The sequence below is a fragment of the Staurois parvus genome, unplaced genomic scaffold (assembly GCF_062004578.1).
Source record: "Staurois parvus isolate SC_StPar_1 unplaced genomic scaffold, SC_StPar_1.0 ptg000134l, whole genome shotgun sequence".
Taxonomy (NCBI): domain Eukaryota; kingdom Metazoa; phylum Chordata; class Amphibia; order Anura; family Ranidae; genus Staurois; species Staurois parvus.
In genome coordinates, this window is record NW_028317930.1 from 412,425 (window position 1) to 431,072 (window position 18,648).

The window sequence follows — 18,648 nt, forward strand, 5'->3', positions numbered from 1 at the left end:
GCTGTCAGAACGTGGGGAAAGTACTGCCGAGAACCGGCAGTTGTCAGAGCAGGGATCGGCACCGATCATCAGGGCACTGATGATCAGTGCCCAGCAGTGCCACCCACTAGCTCCACCCACCTGTGCCCAGCAGTGCCACCCACCTGTGCCCAGCAGTGCCACCCACCTGTGCCCAGCAGTGCAGCCCAGCAGTGCCGCCAGCCAGTGCCCAGCAGTTGCGCCAGTCAGTGCCGCCTATCAGTGCCGCCTATCCATGCCACCTCATTAGTGCTGCCTATCAGTGCCCATCACTGGTGCATCAACGCACATCAGTGAAGGAGAAAAATTATCTGTTTGCAAAATTTTATAATAGAAAGAAATTTTTTTTTTCTTCAAATTTTTTGCACTTTTTTTGTTTATAGCGCAAAAAGTAAAACACCCAGCAGAGATTAAATACCACCAAAAGAAAGCTCTATGAGAAAAAAAATGATAAAAATTTCACATGGGTACAATTTTGCATGACAGCGCAATTGTCATTCAAAGTGCGACCGCGCTGAAAGCTGAAAATTGGCCTGGTAAGGAAGGGGGTATAAGTGCCCAGTAGGCAAGTGGTTAATACTTAATAATTCACTGTGCTTCTAGGCATTGATAAAGTCTTTTAAATTTTTTTGTATCCATCTCCTGACTTGTGTCTGTCCACAACTTTATCTTGAAAAACTTTTGACAAAGCCTTGCCACCCATGGTTGATTGTTTGCTTCAGTTGCACTACCAGGGACTGAAATGCTTCAGGAAAGCTCTTTTCATGCTAAGCTAATCAAAACTGCAGCTGATCACAGTTGAAAGACAAATGGCCTTGTGTGCCATTGAGAAGGTGATTAGCTACACCTGACTGAGTTTACAAGTCATTTTTAGGAGGGGGATGATCCTTTTTCCAATTCAGTGATTCTGTTTTTGAATTTGTATTATTTTTTCTGACATGTTGGTGTTATATCTTTCACTTGTATGTTATAAGTTACACTGAGTAAAGACAGCTGGCTAAAACTGTGTCTGTCTTCATTTCAGACTGCAAGGCAACAAAATGTTTTTTAAAAGGGGGGTGATTATTTTCTATACCCACTGTATATATTTGAAAATTGATCAGTTTTGATATACTGACAGCCTATCTCATTCCTAGAGACCCCAAACTGCCAGGACAGTACATATATACCCAAATTACCTCTTTTTGGGAAGCAGACAGTCCAAGTTATTTAGTAAGAGGTATGACAAGATTTTTTTAAGTTTCCATTTGTCGTTACAATTTTTTGGGAATTGAAGATATTAAATAAAATGTGTTTTTTTTTTCCCCCCCATACAGTCACCAGTGCAGTGTCAATATTATTAAACGATATCTCCTTTTTACCATTTTTTTTTCACATACATCAGAGTAGTTTGGTGTCACCATAGTTACACTGTACTATTCTGGAAGGGGGGGGTGATTATCACTGTAACAGCAATCATTTGAACTGTCATGAATGGATTTAATTCATAACAGCTGTGATTGGCTACAGCTAATAACAGCTAATTAAATCAAACAGGGTGATGTGATTGGTCCAGGTATCATGTGACAGCTCTGATCCAAACATTCCTGTGAATGCATAAACTACCATCAGTCATTGCGGCTGAGAGGGTGTAGTTCTGGATGGACTGCGAGGTCGCCTCATAGTTCATTCACAAGCACTGCAGCTTGCAAACATTCAGCCATATGAAGGTAAGAGCTGAAAGCTGAAGGGCTTGTTTGCAGGAGTCTGGCATTACACCCTTGATCCACTGATCACAGGTGCAATGTTTTCCAGGCTTCTTATGGAAAAAATAATAAATGCACATTTTTTAATTGCAAAAACAATGTGCATTTATTATTTTTTCCCAAAAGGTGAACGTATCCTTTAGCCTCAGCAAGAACCAGCAGAATTTTGATCAATCTATGGGCAGGCTGGTTGTTCTGAAATTGCTCTAATCGATCAACTTTAGTAAATCCAGCCTGCCAGGTTTTTTTTGTTTGTTTGATCACGGTTAGTGGCTGTAGTCACCGGAAGTGATCATTGTAGTCTGACGGCTGGGAAACCACCCACTGTAAGGATTAAATAGCACAGTTGCAGAGATTCCCCTATCAACAATGACTATTCAAACCTGTGGTTGAAGGAAAGAAAAGTCAAGTCAGACAAATTCAAAAAGCCCTCGAGATGTACTGCTGGTAGAGATGGCAGATGTTTCTCTGCCTAGAGAAGGATCTGTTTGGCTATATTTTGTAGGGCTCTGCTTTTTGTGCCCCCCTATCTGTTGATATAGGCCACTGCCATGGCATTGTCTGAAAAGACGAACATGATGACCTTGAAGAACCTGACAAAAAAAACAAAACAAATAAGGCTATCACAATAGCTTTTAACTCTCTACAATTTGAGGATTTTGTTCCTTGTCCAAGAATGCTGTGCCATTTTTTGTTCTTATTTCTCTATCTTAGCGTTAGTCTTAAGAACTTCTGAGATTGATGACAAATAGAAATATGCAGGTAGGTATCTTTTAGGTCCATGGATGCCAATGTAGCAGCCTGGCACAAGGAGATTCTTTATGGATTTTGTTGTGTCTAGAACTGACCTGTTCAGTGGTTTTAAACTGAGAATGGGATTAAATCCCCTGCTACTCTTCCTCTGGCAGTACTGGTATTACTACTTTCAGATCTATCAGTTCCTGAATAAGGAACTTTGTTGCTAGAGACTTCACGGGATTCTTGGGAATATTTGTCACTAAATATCTTCTCAAGGGTGGTTCTGCAAATTCTATACTGCATCCTTGGGAAACTATCCCCAAAATAAAACTGATTTGAGGTAATATCCTCCCACTGTGGAAGAAATCCCTCTAATCTTCCTCCTACTGGGAAGGAATAGTCCCTGTAACTTTTCAAGCTGCGCAGAAGCACAGAACAAGGACTCCCCTTTTTTTCTTGGCCCTTTTTTGTGGTCCAATTTTTTCCCCCTACATCTTGTCCTCCGGATGTTGAGTTCTTTGAGGGCTGAAAAAAACACCTGGAACCTTTCTTTTTGATGTGAAAAGATTTTTCGCTTGCAGTATGATCCTGAATAGATTCTAATAATGGATTAAAGACTAGGTTACCTGAAAACGGTATTCAGTACAGCTTTACTTTTGAAGCCAGATCTCCCAGCCAAACCTTAAGTCACAAGGCCCTGCAGGCGGACTTGGCAAGAGCTGCTGAACAGGCAGACATTCGAATGGACCCAACCAAGGTGTACGCCATATACAGTGGGGCAAAAAAGTATTTAGTCAACCACCAATTGTGCAAGTTCTCCCAGTTAAAAAGATGAGAGAGGCCTGTAATTGGCATCATAGGTAGACCTCAACTATGAGAGACAAAATGAGAAAACAAATCCAGACAATCACATTGGCTGATTTTTAAAGAATTTATTTGCAAATTATGGTGGAAAATAAGTATTTGGTCACTTACAAACAAGCATGATTTCTGGCTCTCACAGACCTGTACCTTCTTCTTTAAGAGGCTCCTCTGTCCTGCACTCATTACCTGTATCAATGGCACCTGTTTGAACTTGTTATCAGTATAAAAGACACCTGTCCACAACCTCAAACAGTCACACTCCAAACTCCACTATGGGGAAGACCAAACAGCTGTCGAAGGACACCAGAAACAAAATTGTAGACCTGCACCAGGCTGGGAAGACTGAATCTGCAATAAGCAAGCAGCTTGGTGTGAACAAATCAACTGTGGGAGCAATATTTAGAAAATGGAAGACATACAAGACCACTGATAATCTCCCTCGATCTGGGGCTCCACGCAAGATCTCACCCCGTGGGGTCAAAATGATCACAGGAACGGTGAGCAAAAGTCCCAGGACCACACGGGGGGACCTAGTGAATGACTTGCAGAGAGCTGGGACCAACGTAACAAAGGATACCCTCAGTAACACACTACGCCGCCAGGGACTCAGATCCTGCAGTGCCAGATGTGTCCCCCTGCTTAAGCCAGTACATGTCCGGGCCCGTCTGAAGTTTTCTAGAGAGCATTTGGATGATCCAGAAGAGGATTGGGAGAATGTCATATGGTCAGATGAAACCAAAATAGAACTGTTTGGTAGAAACACAACTCGTGTTTGGAGGAGAGAGAATGCTGAGTTGCATCCAAAGAACACCATACCTACTGTGAAGCATGGGGGTGGCAACATCATGCTTTGGGGCTGTTTCTCCGCAAAGGGACCAGGACGACTGATCCATGTACATGACAGAATGAATGGGGCCATGTATTGTGAGATTTTGAGTGCAAACCTCCTTCCCTCAGCAAGGGCATTGAAGATGAAACGTGGCTGGGTCTTCCAACATGACAATGATCCCAAACATACCGCCCGGGCAACGAAGGAGTGGCTTCGTAAGAAGCATTTCAAGGTCCTGGAGTGGCCTAGCCAGTCCCCAGATCTCAACCCCATAGGAGGGAGTTGAAAGTCCGTGTTGCCCAGCAACAGCCCCAAAACATCACTGCCGTAGAGGAGATTTGCATGGAGGAATGGGCCAACATACCAGCAACAGTGTGTGCCAACCTTGTGAAGACTTACAGGAAACGTTTGACCTCTGTCATTGCCAACAAAGGATATATAACAAAGTATTGAGATGAACTTTTGATATTGACCAAATACTTATTTTCCACCATAATTTGCAAATAAATTCTTTCCAAATCAGCAAATGTGATTGTCTGGATTTTTTTTCTCATTTTGTCTCTCATAGTTGAGGTCTACCTATGATGCCAATTACAGGCCTCTCTCATCTTTTTAAGTGGGAGAACTTGCACAATTGGTGGCTGACTAAATACTTTTTTGCCCCACTGTATGCTATACCTTTAGACTGCTTTCACACTGATACACTTTTGGTGCTTTGCCCAGTTAGACAACAAAAGGGAAGAAAAGCTGAAGAAAACTGGCCTGAACCCCCCCCCCCCCCAACATTAAACCATCAAAGTTCCACTGGAATGTTTCTCATCTATGCTGATGCAACCTCTGTGGGATAACATAGAAGTCTATACAGAGCAGTGTGAAAGTAGCCTTGAAGTCTAAAAAGATTACAAAATCTCTTCTTCTTCAGCAACAATATGTGACTTTAACTGATGAATCCAATATTTCGGGTGTCTGCTCATCTAGGCCTAAAGGTATAGAATCATGTAAGGACAAATATCATTCTTTCTCTCCATGAATGTACTTTTAGAAGATCATATACTTCCAGGCGAAAAAGTTTCAGTATCTTCCTCCTCATCTTCATCAGAATCACAGAGAGATGGAGGGGAGGACCCCCAGGCTGTGAACAGAAAACTGTGGGATGAGCGATGACTCAAAAAAAAAAAAACGTTTTCTTCAGAAAATAATTCTATTTAACTAAAAGAGCAATACAGCTCTTGCGCAATGGCTTTTTCCAGGAATCTCCCAGTTTAACACTGCAAGAGGGGCACCTCCTCTTCATAAGGACTTAATCTTTATCAGAGCTCTTAGCTTGAAAGACAAAACAAACCAAGCCCCAGCTAGGACACCAGGCCAAGCCCCAACCTGCACCATGCTCTCCAAATTGCCCAAAAATATGTGCAATTTGAAAAGACAAACAATCCCAGTGCCCAGACAGGCCCCAGCCACCGGGGGGGGGGGGGGGGAATATTCAAACAGCCTAGCAAAAGAGTGATTCACAGCAGCTCTCCCTACCTTGGCTTTGCTGGTGCCAGCACTGGTCCATGCTACTGTCAAGGTCCTGCTTCATCCATTCTGCAGAGCCTGCAGCCAGAACCATGGCTTAGAAAGCCGGTTCCAGAGTTCCAAGATGCCGCTGCGCCAGACAATAGTCATCAGCTAGGTCCTTCCTCCTCCCCCTGCATCCTTGCGACCAGAATGCACACTGCACACCTGACCTGGAAGTCCTGCCCCTTGGCAAATGTAAACCCTGCCAAATTTAGCCACCAAAAACATAGCGCCTCCTGTGCACTAACAAGACCCAGCAGTGTTCTGTCCCTGTGAGAAAAATGGGGCTAGACCTCCAGGCAATACAGGCTCTCCCCAAGCACAGAAAGAGAAGGAGCCTGAAAATCCACCACCCATACCGAGGAGATACTGAGGAACCCTAAAAAAAATGAAAAGCAAGGGGAGAGACACTACCTTTCCAGGACTGCCCTGAAAGATTATAGCCTATAGCCTCCTGCAAAACTGGAGAAAAACACAAAAACTGGAGATCTGTGGGGAGAAGCTGTTTTAATTCCGTACATATTTTATTTATTTAATGTTCATCATTACAGAAATTCCATTTGCTTGTTTATACTCAAGATCAACAGAATTTGGATATGTAACATAAAAATACACGGAAGAGAAAATTGTCATCATTAAACGCTTACAGATTTTTTTCTTTTGAAGCCCATGTCCAGGATCCGTCTGTGTGTGGTGGCTCTTGATGCACTGACTCCAGTCTCAGTCCACTCCTTGTTAAAGTCCCCAACACTTTTGAATGGCCTTTTCCTGACAATCCTCTCCAGGCTGCAGTCATCCCTGCTGCTTGTGCACCTTTTTCTTCCACACTTTTCCCTTCCACATAACTTTCTATTAATGTGCTTTGATACAGCACTTTGGGAACATCCAACTTCTTTTGCAATTACCTTTTGAGGCTTTCCCTCCTTATGGAGGGTGTCAATGATGGTTTTCTGCACAACTGTCAGGTCAGCAGTCTTTCCCATGATTGTGATTCCTACTGAGCTAGACTGAGCGACCATTTAAAGGCTCAGGAACCCTTTGCAGGTGCTATGGCGTAATTAGCTGATAAGAGAGGGACACTTTAAGCCTAGAATATTGCACCTTTTTACAATATTCTAATTTTCTGAGATTGTGGATTTGGGGTTTTCTTGAGCTGTAAGCCAAAATCATCACAAGTATGACAAATCACAGCTTGAACTATCTTGCTTTGCATGTAATGAGTCTATCTCATATATTAGTTTCACCTTTTAAGTTGCATTACTGAAATAAATGAACGTTTGCATGATATTCTAATTTTTCGAGTTTCACCTGTACATGGGGTTGAGTAAAACCTCTTCTAGTTTGTCATCTAGCTTTAAACTTGTTATCTGCTGAATAAGTTCTAAGACTGTCTGCCAAAAGGGGTGCAAACCTGGGCATTCCCAAAATATATGAAAGAGCCTGTTTGAGTGCCACAGCACCAGCATGAAGGATTACTATGTGAGAAAAGTTTGTCAAGTGCTACCAGTGTCCTATATAATCTGCTCACTAATTTGTATGAAATCTCTTCATATTTGTTGGAAATAGAAGCTTTGTGAGTGAAAAATAGAATCCTGCTCTTTTGTTTCTCTGACAAACTAAGTTGTGTGTTTCTTTCCCACTTGTTAAGAAACCTTGGGTCTTCCTTGGAGTGTGCATTTGCCAGGAGTTGGTGAGAGGAGGATAAAGAGTGTATATTTGTGGCTTTACAAGTCTCTTCAACCGGTGTAAATTTTCTAAGGAAATGCTTAGGCTTAGGTAATGAGGGAGAAAATGCAGCAGTTATGCACTTTTGGGACTGCAGTGGTTCATGTTTGGAACTGCAAGTGAAACTGTAAGGTCAGAGAGATTACCCCATTCAGCTCCAGTTATAAATTATTCTCTTGAAGCCTCCCTCATAACCAGCTCTGAAAACTTGGTCAGTCCATCCCGGAGGGAACTCCGGGTGTCCTATAGTAGGAGTCATAGGGGACGAAAAACTTTGAACACCTAGGAGGGAGAGGCCCCTATCTGTTTCTTGCAAAGTTGGGCTGATTGGTAACTGAATAAAGAGGTAGGGATTATTGATCAGCCCACGGTAGACCCTCCAGCGGAACTTTCCAGGTGCTCAGGATACATGCCTTGACGGTGTTTAACAGGTGGATTACAAACAATTTCTTGCACCTCTTTTGAGACATGGATATGGGGTTGAGTAAAACCTCTTCCAATTTGTTAGCTAGATTGAAACCTGAATAATTTCCTTGTCGGCTCTTCTCTACTTTTTACTCTCTACTTTCTCCGCCTCCACCACTTCACTCACTGCCCACGAGATTGCAAACCACTTCAAAAACAAGATTGACGCAATTCGTAGGGACATCGCCACTATACAGATACGCATCCCACTTAGCATTCCTCATACCATACCTCCCTCAACACTTTCATCCTTTCACCTCGCTACCACCGAAGAGGTCACTAAGGTTTTCTCAGAAGCCCGCCTCACCACCTGCCCCCTGGACCCTGTCCCCTCACAACTCCTTTGGTCACCCTCCTCTTCCATCCTATGCTCCCTCACTCACATCTTCAATCTTTCCCTCTCTACAGGTGCCTTCCGCTCCCCTCTAAAGCACGCGCACATCACTCCCATACTTAAAAAACCCTCCCTTGACCCCAACAACCTGAGACCCATCTCCCTGCTGCCATTTACCTCTAAACTCCTAGAACGCTTAGTCTAGAATTGTCTGAGCTCCCACCTCACTGACAACAACCTTCTCGACCCTTTACAGTCTGGCTTTCGCCCTCTACACTCCACTGAAACTCTCTAATGATCTACTAACTGCTAAAATCAACGGCCACTATTTAATACTCCTACTACTCGACCTCTCCGAGGCTTTTGACACAGTTGACCATCCCCTCCTCCTCAAAAAACGACACGCTTGGCCTCAGAGACTCCGCTCTCTCCTGGTTCTCCTCCTATCTATCGCAGCGCTCCTTCAGTGTTACCTATAACGCTGCCACCTCCTCTTCACTTCCTCTCTCTGTAGGGGTCCATCAAGGTTCTGTCCTTGGACCCCTTCTCTTCTCCATCTACACCTCCTCCCTTGGTCACTTGATAAACTCCCACGGCTTCAAGTACCATCTCTATGCAGATGACACGCAAATCTGTCTACCCCTCACCCCCCCCTTCAGTCTCCACTCGCATCACTAGCCTACTAAGTGACATATCGGCTTGGATGTCACTCCACTTCCTCAAACTCAACCTTTACAAAACTGAGCTCTTAGTATTCCCCCCTGCCCGCTCCTAACCCCGGAAACCACTAAGCTGCTTATTCACTCACTTGTCATCTCACACCTCAAACTATTGTAACTCCCTCCTCATTGGCCTACCTCATCGCAGGCTATCCCCACTTCAGTCTATCATGAACGCTTCTGCCAGACTCATCCACCTTAGTAACCGTTCTGTATCTGCCACCCCTCTCTGCCAATCCCTCCACTGGCTCCCAGTTGCCCAACGGATAAAATTCAAAACACTAACAATTACATATAAAGCTGTCCACAACACTGCACCAATTTACATAACCGATCTTATCTCTAAATATCACCCAAACCGTACTCTTTGCTCCTCGCAAGACCTCATGCTCTCTAGCTCCCTTATCTCCTCCTCCCATGCTCGTCTCCATGACTTTTCCAGGGCGTCACCCATCCTCTGGAACTCCCTACCCCAATCTATCAGACTATCGCCTGCTCTACTTTTAGGCGATCACTGAAAACCTCTCTCTTCAGGGAAGCCTATCCCGCCCTCTGCTAATACTGGAATCCTCTACTCTTCAGACCACTCCATCCCCCACAGTTATTACCTATTGTACCATTCACCCCCTCCCTCCTAGATTGTAAGCTCCATGGAGCAGGGCCCTCAAATCCCTCTTGTATTGAACTGTATTGTTACTGTATTGTTTCCCACTATAATGTAAAGCACTGAGCAAACCGTTGGGCGCTATATAAATCCTGTATAATAATAATAATAATTTCTAAGACTGTCTGCCAAAAGGGGTGCAAAACAGGGCATTCCTAAAATATATGTATGAAAGAGCCTGTTTGGGAGCTACAGCACCAGCATGAAGGATTACTATGTGAGAAAAGTTTGTCAAGGGCTACCAGTGTCCTATACAATATGCTCACTATTTTGTATGAAATCTCTTCGTATTTGTTGCAAATAGAGGCTTTGTGAGTGAAGAATTGAATCCTGCTCTTTTGTTTTTCTGACAAAGTAAGTTGTAGGTTTCTGAATAAAGTAGTAGGGATTAGTGATAAGCCCACGGTAGATCCTCCAGTGGAACTGTGAAAAATAAGGATGTAGAATACAAGGCCCTGAGCTAGGAATGCATGGAATCTGGGATCCCAATATAGGCAAGAATCGACGGCATAAAAGTCCAATCAACCCTATCAAAAGCTTTTTGTGTCCACAGACAGCAAAACTAAGGGGAAAAAAAGGGCATTTCTGAAAGGGGGGGGGGAAGAAGGAGGAGGGGGAAAGGAGGGAGGGGGGAAAGGAGGGAGGTGGGAAAGGAGGAAGGGGGGGAGGAGGGAGGGGGGAAAGGAGGAAGGGGGGGAGGAGGGAGGGGGAAAGGAGGGAGGGGGAAAGGAGGGAGGGGGGAAAGGAGGGAGGGGGGAAAGGAGGGGGAAGAAAGAATGGGGGGAGAAGAAAGGGAGGGGAAGAAGAAAATATGCAGAGGGATGGGGCAATAAACGTTGTTCACATGCCTTCTGCTGCCTCCTGACCATAAGCCTCTATCCAGGTAGACCACATCTTGTTAAATTTTGTACGACAGTTCCTACATTCATATGTAGTTTTGTAAAGGGGAAGAACTGAATCCACAGCCTTCCGTGATGTAAGTGCAGTGGGAGGTGTGGGCAGTTTCCAACTTAGCAGAATTTTACGTCTTACATAAAATAAGACATACAGTAGGTAAGAAAAAGCTTAGTGTATTTATCTACTTCCACATCCTCCATATGACTTAGCAATAAGAGTCTCAGGTCTAGCTGTTTAGTCAGATCACGTCATTAATTGTGTCAACCACCGACTCAGAGTAGGACAAGACCACACCACGTGTGGGAACATGCCATTAGAAGTGGCACATTGTACACAAAGAGCTTGCCTGGGGGATAGATATTGGCCAAGCATTGGGGAGTACAATAAGCCCTGTGAAGAAATTTCAATTGTATGAACCTATCTTTAGCAGAAATCATGTAGATAACATAAGTAGATATACAGTCCTCCTCAGTAAGCATAGGGGCATCTGTATACCAGCGATTAAAGGTGCGAGTCAACTTAGTGTATTGGGCCAGTTAGGCAGAGGTATAGGGAAGACAGCAGCTCTCCCATAACTTTAGATGCCAAGAGGCGCTCAGTCGGGTCAGACTCCAATTGGATAGGCTTGGGAATTGTACCCTAAGGGCATGCTACAATTGCCAGTATCTAAATCTCATGCTGTTAGGCAAGGAAAAGGTCATTTTAAGAGTATGAAAAGGCATCACTTTCTCAGCACCCATTGCATGTTTCAAAGTTGTTTTCCCACAGAGGACCCACAACTGGGGGTTGGGAAGGTAAAAGAGATAGAGCAGGGGATTTCCCCACAAAATAGGAGGATAAACCTTTAGAGAATCTCTATATATGGACCTAGCCTGACTCCAACCATGGATAACGACCCTCATAGCACCAGTGACATTGGAATGGGCTCCAGGGTCCTGAAAAACACGGTTACTGAGAGCCGTATAGGAGCACAGTAGGGCTCCCTCGAGGGTCACCACAGGACTCTGGTTGGGCTCAGAGAAGATAACGAAGATCGTTGCCCAATAGTATAGGCAAGGCCAGGCCTCCCCATGATAGAGGCAATTGGAGAGTTGACTTAGCTAAGCCAAGGGGTACACCTAGCCAAAACAAATGACATCACCAGGTACTTCCAGTTTCTGAAATACTGTTTTGGGAATGATGATTGGGGTTTTTACGAAACACATAAGACTTCAGGTAGGAAAATAATTTTTAGTAGATTAATCTGACTAACTGGGGTTAGAAGAAGGGATCGCCAAAGGCCACATTTTCATGCAAATTGGGCAACCAAAGGAGAAACATTATTTACCAAGCAATCAGTTATCACCCCCCCCCCCCCACCGGGATCACCAGATATGTAAAGTCATCAACCCAACGGAGTGGTGTCTGTGTATCCATGAAGGGTACTGAAGGATGAAGCGGAAAAAGTACAACATTTTCTCAGTTTATATGGTTTACCGAAAACCGGCCAAAATGGTCAATGACAGCCAATGCCGAACGGACAGAGGAGGCCACGTACACCAAGTAGTCATCGGCCTATAGAGAAAGCATCTCCTCAATGAAGCAAACTACAATACCTCGCACTGCAGCAGCAGCTCTAAGAAGCATGGCAAGGGGCTCTAAATCTAAAGCAAAAAAAGTCCCGGTGAAAGGGGACTACCCTGGCTTGTCCCCGACTCAGGGACAGAGATGCAGAGAGTGTTCCATTAGTCTTAACTCTAGAACAGGGGTAGGCATACAGCATTCGCAACCAGGAAATAAAACAGGGCCACACCCAAAACACACCAGTGTCGCCCAGAGACAATCCCACTCAACTGAGTCAAATACTTTGTTGGCATCCAATGATGCCACCGCTTCAGGTCGGTCCAGTGTTGCCAGGGCAATATGGGTATGATATGTACCGTATTTTTCGCACCATAAGACGCACTTTTTTCCCCCCAAAAAAGGGGGGAAATGTCAGTGCGTCTTATGGAGCGAATATGGAGCGGCCGGTCCGGTATTTCCACTGCAGCCGTGTCAGAATACCGGGCCGGCCGCTCAGCTCTATAGCGGGACCTTATAGAGATGACTGCTGACCTTTGGGGAGGGGGGGGAGCGGGTACCTGAATTTGACAGATACCCGCTCCCACTTCCGTGGAGTTGTTCTTTCATCTTACCCGTTCCTCTATCCAGCGGCGCGGTCTTCCCGGCTTCTGTAGTGTGGGCATGACAGCCGGGTGCCAAGTGCGCATGCGCAGGAAGCGGTGCTTTTTGTGAATGGTAAGGCGGCACCTGGGACACATGACAGATCCCAGAAGCCGCCGGACCAATCACAAAGCGCAAGTGCTTCTCGCTCATGCGCACTGGGCACCCGGCTGTCATGCCGAGCGCCACTACAGAAGCCGGGAAGACAGCGCGCGGCTGGATAGAGGAACAGGTAAGATGAAAGAACAACTCCGCGGAAATGGGAGCGGGTATCTGTCAAATTCAGGTACCCGCTCCCCACCTACCAAAGGTCAGCAGTCATCCCCTGTACTATCCACAGTCTCTGGTCATCCCTGTGCTGTCCGCAGTCTCTGGTCATCCCTGTGCTGTCCGCAGTCTCTGGTCATCCCTGTGCTGTCCGCAGTCTCTGGTCATCCCTGTGCTGTCCGCAGTCTCTGGTCATCCCTGTGCTGTGTCTGCAGTCTCTGGTCATCTCCTGTACTGTGTCCGCAGTCTCTGTCATCCCTGTACTGTGTCTGCAGTCTCTGGTCATCCCCTGAACTGTGTCCGCAGTCTCTGGTCATCTCCTGTACTGTGTCCACAGTCTCTGGTCATCTCCTGTACTGTGTCCGCAGTCCATTAGTTCAGAATTTTTTTTTCCTGTTTTCTGCCTCTAAAACCTAGGTGCGTCTTATGGTCAGGTGCGTCTTATGGAGCGAAAAATACGGTATATCTGTTCCTCTACTTGGCATAACACTGGACTGGTCAGGGTGGACCAAAGCCATAATCATTGTATTAAGATGATTGCCCAAAAGTTTTTAAAGTACCTTCGCATCCGCAACATAGAGTGGATACAATGAAGTAACGCTTCAGCATAATTAAAAAATTCCAAAAGGAATCCCATTAGGGCCAGGAGTCTTACCAGATTGAAGCACACTTAATACCACCTACACCTCTTTAAAGGTGATTGGGGAATCCAATCTGTCCTGGTACTGAGAGGTAAAAACCCAGGAAGTTAAGCTCAGATAGGTATGCCTGCAAGTCACTAGCAGTATAGTCTGCCCGAGAGCTATAAAGTGTCTGGTAATAGGAGGCAAAATAATCCTTAATCTCCTCAATCTTTAATCAAAGATGTTTGTAGGAGAAGGACATCTCTAGTGAGTGATTGCAGCCTACCATAATGTTGGGGGTCTCTAGTACTTACAGTCAGGTCCATAAATATTGGGACATCGACACAATTCTAACATTTTTGGTTCTATACACCACCACAATGGATTTGAAATGAAACGAACAAGATGTGCTTTAACTGCAGACTGTCAGCTTTAATTTGAGGGTATTTACATCCAAATCAGATGAACAGTGTAGGAATTACAACAGTTTGCATATGTGCCTCCCACTTGTTAAGGGACCAAAAGTAATGAGACAGAATAATAATCAAAAATCAAACTTTCATTTTTTAATACTTCGTTGCAAATCCTTTGCAGTCAATTAGAGCCTGAAGTCTGGAACGCATAGACTTCACCAGACGCTGGGTTTCATCCCTGGTGATGCTCTGCCAGGCCTCTACTGCAACTGTCTTCAGTTCCTGCTTGTTCTTGGGGCATTTTCCCTTCAGTTTTGTCTTCAGCAGGTGAAATGCATGCTCAATCGGATTCAGGTCAGGTGATTGACTTGGCCATTGCATAACATTCCACTTCTTTCCCTTAAAAAATTCTTTGGTTGCTTTTGCAGTATGCTTTGGGTCATTGTCCATCTGCACTGTGAAGCAGCGTCCAATGAGTTCTGAAGCATTTGGCTGAATATGAGCAGATAATATTGGCCGAAACACTTCAGAATTCATCCTGCTGCTTTTGTCAGCAGTCACATCATCAATAAATACAAGAGAACCAGTTCCATTGGCAGCCACACATGCCCACGCCATCACACTACCACCACCATGCTTCACTGATGAGGTGGGTATGCTTAGGATCATAAGCAGTTCCTTACCTTCTCCATACTCTTCTCTTCCCATCACTCTGGTACAAGTTGATCTTGGTCTCATCTGTCCATAGGATGTTGTTCCAGAACTGTGAAGGCTTTTTTAGATGTCATTTGGCAAACTCTAATCTGGCTTTCCTGTTTTTGAGGCTCACCAATGGTTTACATCTTGTGGTGAACCCTCTGTATTCACTCTGGTGAAGTCTTCTCTTGATTGTGGACTTTGACACACATACACCTACCTCCTGGAGAGTGTTCTTGATCTGGCCAACTGTTGTGAAGGGTGTTTTCTTCACCAGGTAAAGAATTCTTCGGTCATCCACCACAGTTGTTTTCTGTGGTCTTCCGGGTCTTATGGTGTTGCTGAGCTCATCGGTGCGTTCCTTCTTTTTAAGAATGTTCCAAACAGTTGTTTTGGCCACTCCTAATGTTTTTGCTATCTCTCTGATGGGTTTGTTTTGTTTTTTTCAGCCTAATGATGGCTTGCTTCACTGATAGTGACAGCTCTTTGGATCTCATCTTGAGAGTTGACAGCAAGAGATTCCAAATGCAAATAGCACACTTGAAATGAACTCTGGACCTTTTATCTGCTCATTGTAATTGGGATAATGAGGGAATAACACACACCTGGCCATGGAACAGCTGAGAAGCCAATTGTCCCATTATTTTTGGTCCCTTAACAAGTGGGAGGCACATATGCAAACTGTTGTAATTCCTACACCGTTCACCTGATTTGGATGTAAATACCCTCAAATTAAAGCTGACAGTCTACAGTTAAAGCACATCTTGTTTGTTTCATTTTAAATCCATTGTGGTGGTGTATAGAGCCAAAAATGTTAGAATTGTGTCGATGTCCCAATATTTATGGACCTGACTGTATATACTATACGTCCGTGGCTGCAGTTTTAAATAGAGCAACTCTACGTTCTCTACAGGCCTGGCATATTAGTAGTTGATATTGTCCTCTCATGGAGACCTTAAAGGTGTCCCACACCACGCCCTCAGATGTCAGAGTCACGGTTGACGCTCTAAAAAGTATTGAGGTGATCACTAAATCCCAGCTCAACTATCATCATCTATCCAAAACCTGGAAAGCTGACACAATCTGTCTGGGGGGGTTATCTGATGCTCTTAGTTGAAGAAGAAGTGGAGCATAGATATACCCTTTGGCAGGATAGAGACATCCATGACCCTGGTCCCCCCACAAAAGCAAAATCAATACAGAAGAATGTTTTATGCGAAGCAGAATGACAGGTATAGGCCTGAAGCTTGGGGTTTCTCCACAGCCACAGAGTCAGGCCTTAGGTCTCCACCCATACGGATAATTCAAACGCGAGGAGAGGTCGGGGGAGAGGTGATCCCTGCCAGGATCAGGGACTAGATTAAAATCACCCATAATAATAATAATAATTTTCTCAGTGGCGTAGTCAGCCAATAACTTACTCAATTTATGTAGAAGGTGTACAGAAGCAGGAGGAGGTAAATATAAACCAACCAATACTGTTTCTAGGCATTCTATTTGTGCAAGCATAATTATAAAACGTCTAACCGGGTCCAGGACCAAACCTAGCAGTTTGAAGGCTAGGAATTTCAGTACTAAAATACTTACACTTCAATAGCAGAGAGTCAAAAAAGAAAAGAAAAAAACAGGGTACATGAATATCGGATCGGTTGCAGTTAAACATTAACTATAATTCAAACTTCCAACAAAATTAAAGAGCCCTGGAGGTTTAAAAATGGTCTCCGAAGAGGAGAACCAGTATCTCAGCCCAGAGGAGGTAAGCGTACCTCAGTATAACACAGTGATCTGATGAGAGCCACAAAACATACAGGATAAAAAAAGAAAAATTTTTTATAATTAGCAGTTCAACGCTCAGGTAGTAGGTAGAAGAACAAATGTGCAAGGGATAACGATATGAAAGGGCTCACAGAGCTCTCAAGGCAAAACAAAGATGCAAAAAGGACAAGAAGGAGTTTGGTTACTTGCGGACTGTCATAAGCCAAGAGATCGCGTCCTCCAGAGGTGTGAAAATATGCACTCAATTGCCATCTTGAACTCCTAGCTTGGCGGGAAACAGCATACTGTATGTGAGGCCTTTGCTGTGAAGCTTAGCTCGAACATATCAAAGAATTTCCGCTGATGCTTCGTTTCCACAGAGTAGTCTGGAAACAGGAAGAGATGGTGTTTTCATACTTGAGGTCTTCTTGGCTGCATTCCTCACGAAGCACCAGGTCCCAATCCTTGAAATGAAGAAGTTTGAAGATAAAAGATGCAAGGGGGGTGCTCCTGGAGAACCACAATTAGGAGGCATACGATGGACTCTGTCCACAGAGAAATAAGGAGAAAATTTGGCCCGTGGTAGTAGTGATTTTAGAAGGGCTTCAATGAAGGTTGTGGGATCAGATCCCTCCGTGCCTTCTGGGAGCCCATTGATGCATAGGTTGTTGCGGCAGTTGCTGTTTTCCACGTCCTCGGCCCTCGATTCCAGATGCTTGACCTTGATCTTCAAGGTGTGGAGATCAGCACTGAGGTCCCATTTCACATTTTCCACCAATGACAATGAATTCCTGAAAATTATTGCGATCTCGGTGGATGAGGCCGATGTCCGTCTGCACATGGCCTATTATAGAGGATAGATCAGTCCGGCAGCCATTGTTGACTTGTACCAAAGAGTCAAAGTAGGCTGAATCAGATGGGATAAAATTCGGTCCCTTAGTCTGAGCCTCCATATCACAGTCAGTCAGTTAATAGTGGTGGTAGGCCCAGTCAAGGCCTTGGTGTGCACAGGACCGGGTATGTGGCAAGACGGGCCGGCACGTCTTCCCCTGGTCATCACACACAAGAACAGCAGCGGGTGGAAAGTCAATCTGGCAAGAAATTAAGAAGCCTGCATCAATATATAATTCAGGACTGAGGCTGGAATCAGGAGCCTCAACGTTACACAACCGCTCTCGGCACCATCTTGGACACACCCCCTAAGTGAACTTTAAATCACAATTTGAGAAGTCTCCCTTTAAAATCCAAAGTTAGAAGTGTTCACAGTGTCTGGTGGGAGAAGCTACGATCTCAGGTGTTGCCCTGAAAGTTGTTTGGGGGGGGACCTTCAGAGAGGTTCAGAAAAGCATCCACCACCTTCAGACACTAGCACAAAACTGAGGCTTAGGGGGGAATTTGCTTGGTAAAGGACATCCTCTGTGTCCTGTGATATATGATTAGGAAATCACACAGCTGACCCACAGTATAGCCATCCCCCCATCAACCTAAACAAAGCTATGCAGTTGTTCGGGGCAGAACGGATGCTGCACTCACAATACACCACTTTGTGGCTATGACAAAAGTTAAACGGCATATTGCATTCAGCAGACGGTGGCAACGCTGAACGTGAACCATTTAAGTGAATGGGGCTACTCCACAACTGTGTGTCTCAGCATTTTGCGGGTTTAGGCTGGTGACATATCACCTGCTCACCACCTGTCAAGCTTCCTATGAAATGCTTCTCCACAAATTGCTTTTCAGAGGGGTGACCGTATAGCTGCACATGAGAAAAGCTCTAACTTTGGATCATTTTCTTCAATTAATACAGTAAAAAGCATTAGGTTTTGGGCTCCTTTGTTTAATTGGGTTCTCTCATCTAGTTTTAAGACTCACATGAAAGGTCATGCTTATGCAGAAATATCAAAAATCCAAAAGGGTTCACAAACATTAACACACCACTGTATAAAGGGAACACCTAGAGGAGCAACCAGTTTACATTTTAAATTAAATAAAACAATTACTGTATTTTCCAGCGTATAAGACGACCCCCTACTTTTCCTGTTAAAATGTAGTGTTTGGGCTATACTCGCCGTATAAGACTACCCCTCTTCCAATGCACGCCAGTGGGAAGAATCGTGCCCCATCATTGGTGTCA

At 44.6% G+C, this 18,648-nt stretch overlaps 1 protein-coding gene across 3 annotated transcripts in view; it reads right to left on the minus strand.

Annotated features, from left to right (window-relative positions):
* The window catches only part of PSMC3IP (PSMC3 interacting protein), a 266,259-nt gene that overhangs the window by 79,227 nt on the left and 168,384 nt on the right, over positions 1 to 18,648 (minus strand). The window contains exon 6 of one of the 3 annotated variants that reach the window (XM_089673060.1): positions 16,574 to 17,605. The exons of the other annotated variants lie outside the window; for them this stretch is intronic. Within the exon in view, the coding sequence (XP_089529186.1) occupies positions 17,483 to 17,605 (123 nt within the window). The 3' untranslated portion in view covers positions 16,574 to 17,482. Of the gene's footprint in view, positions 1 to 16,573; positions 17,606 to 18,648 lie in introns of those variants that run through there. 3 annotated transcript variants of the gene reach the window in all.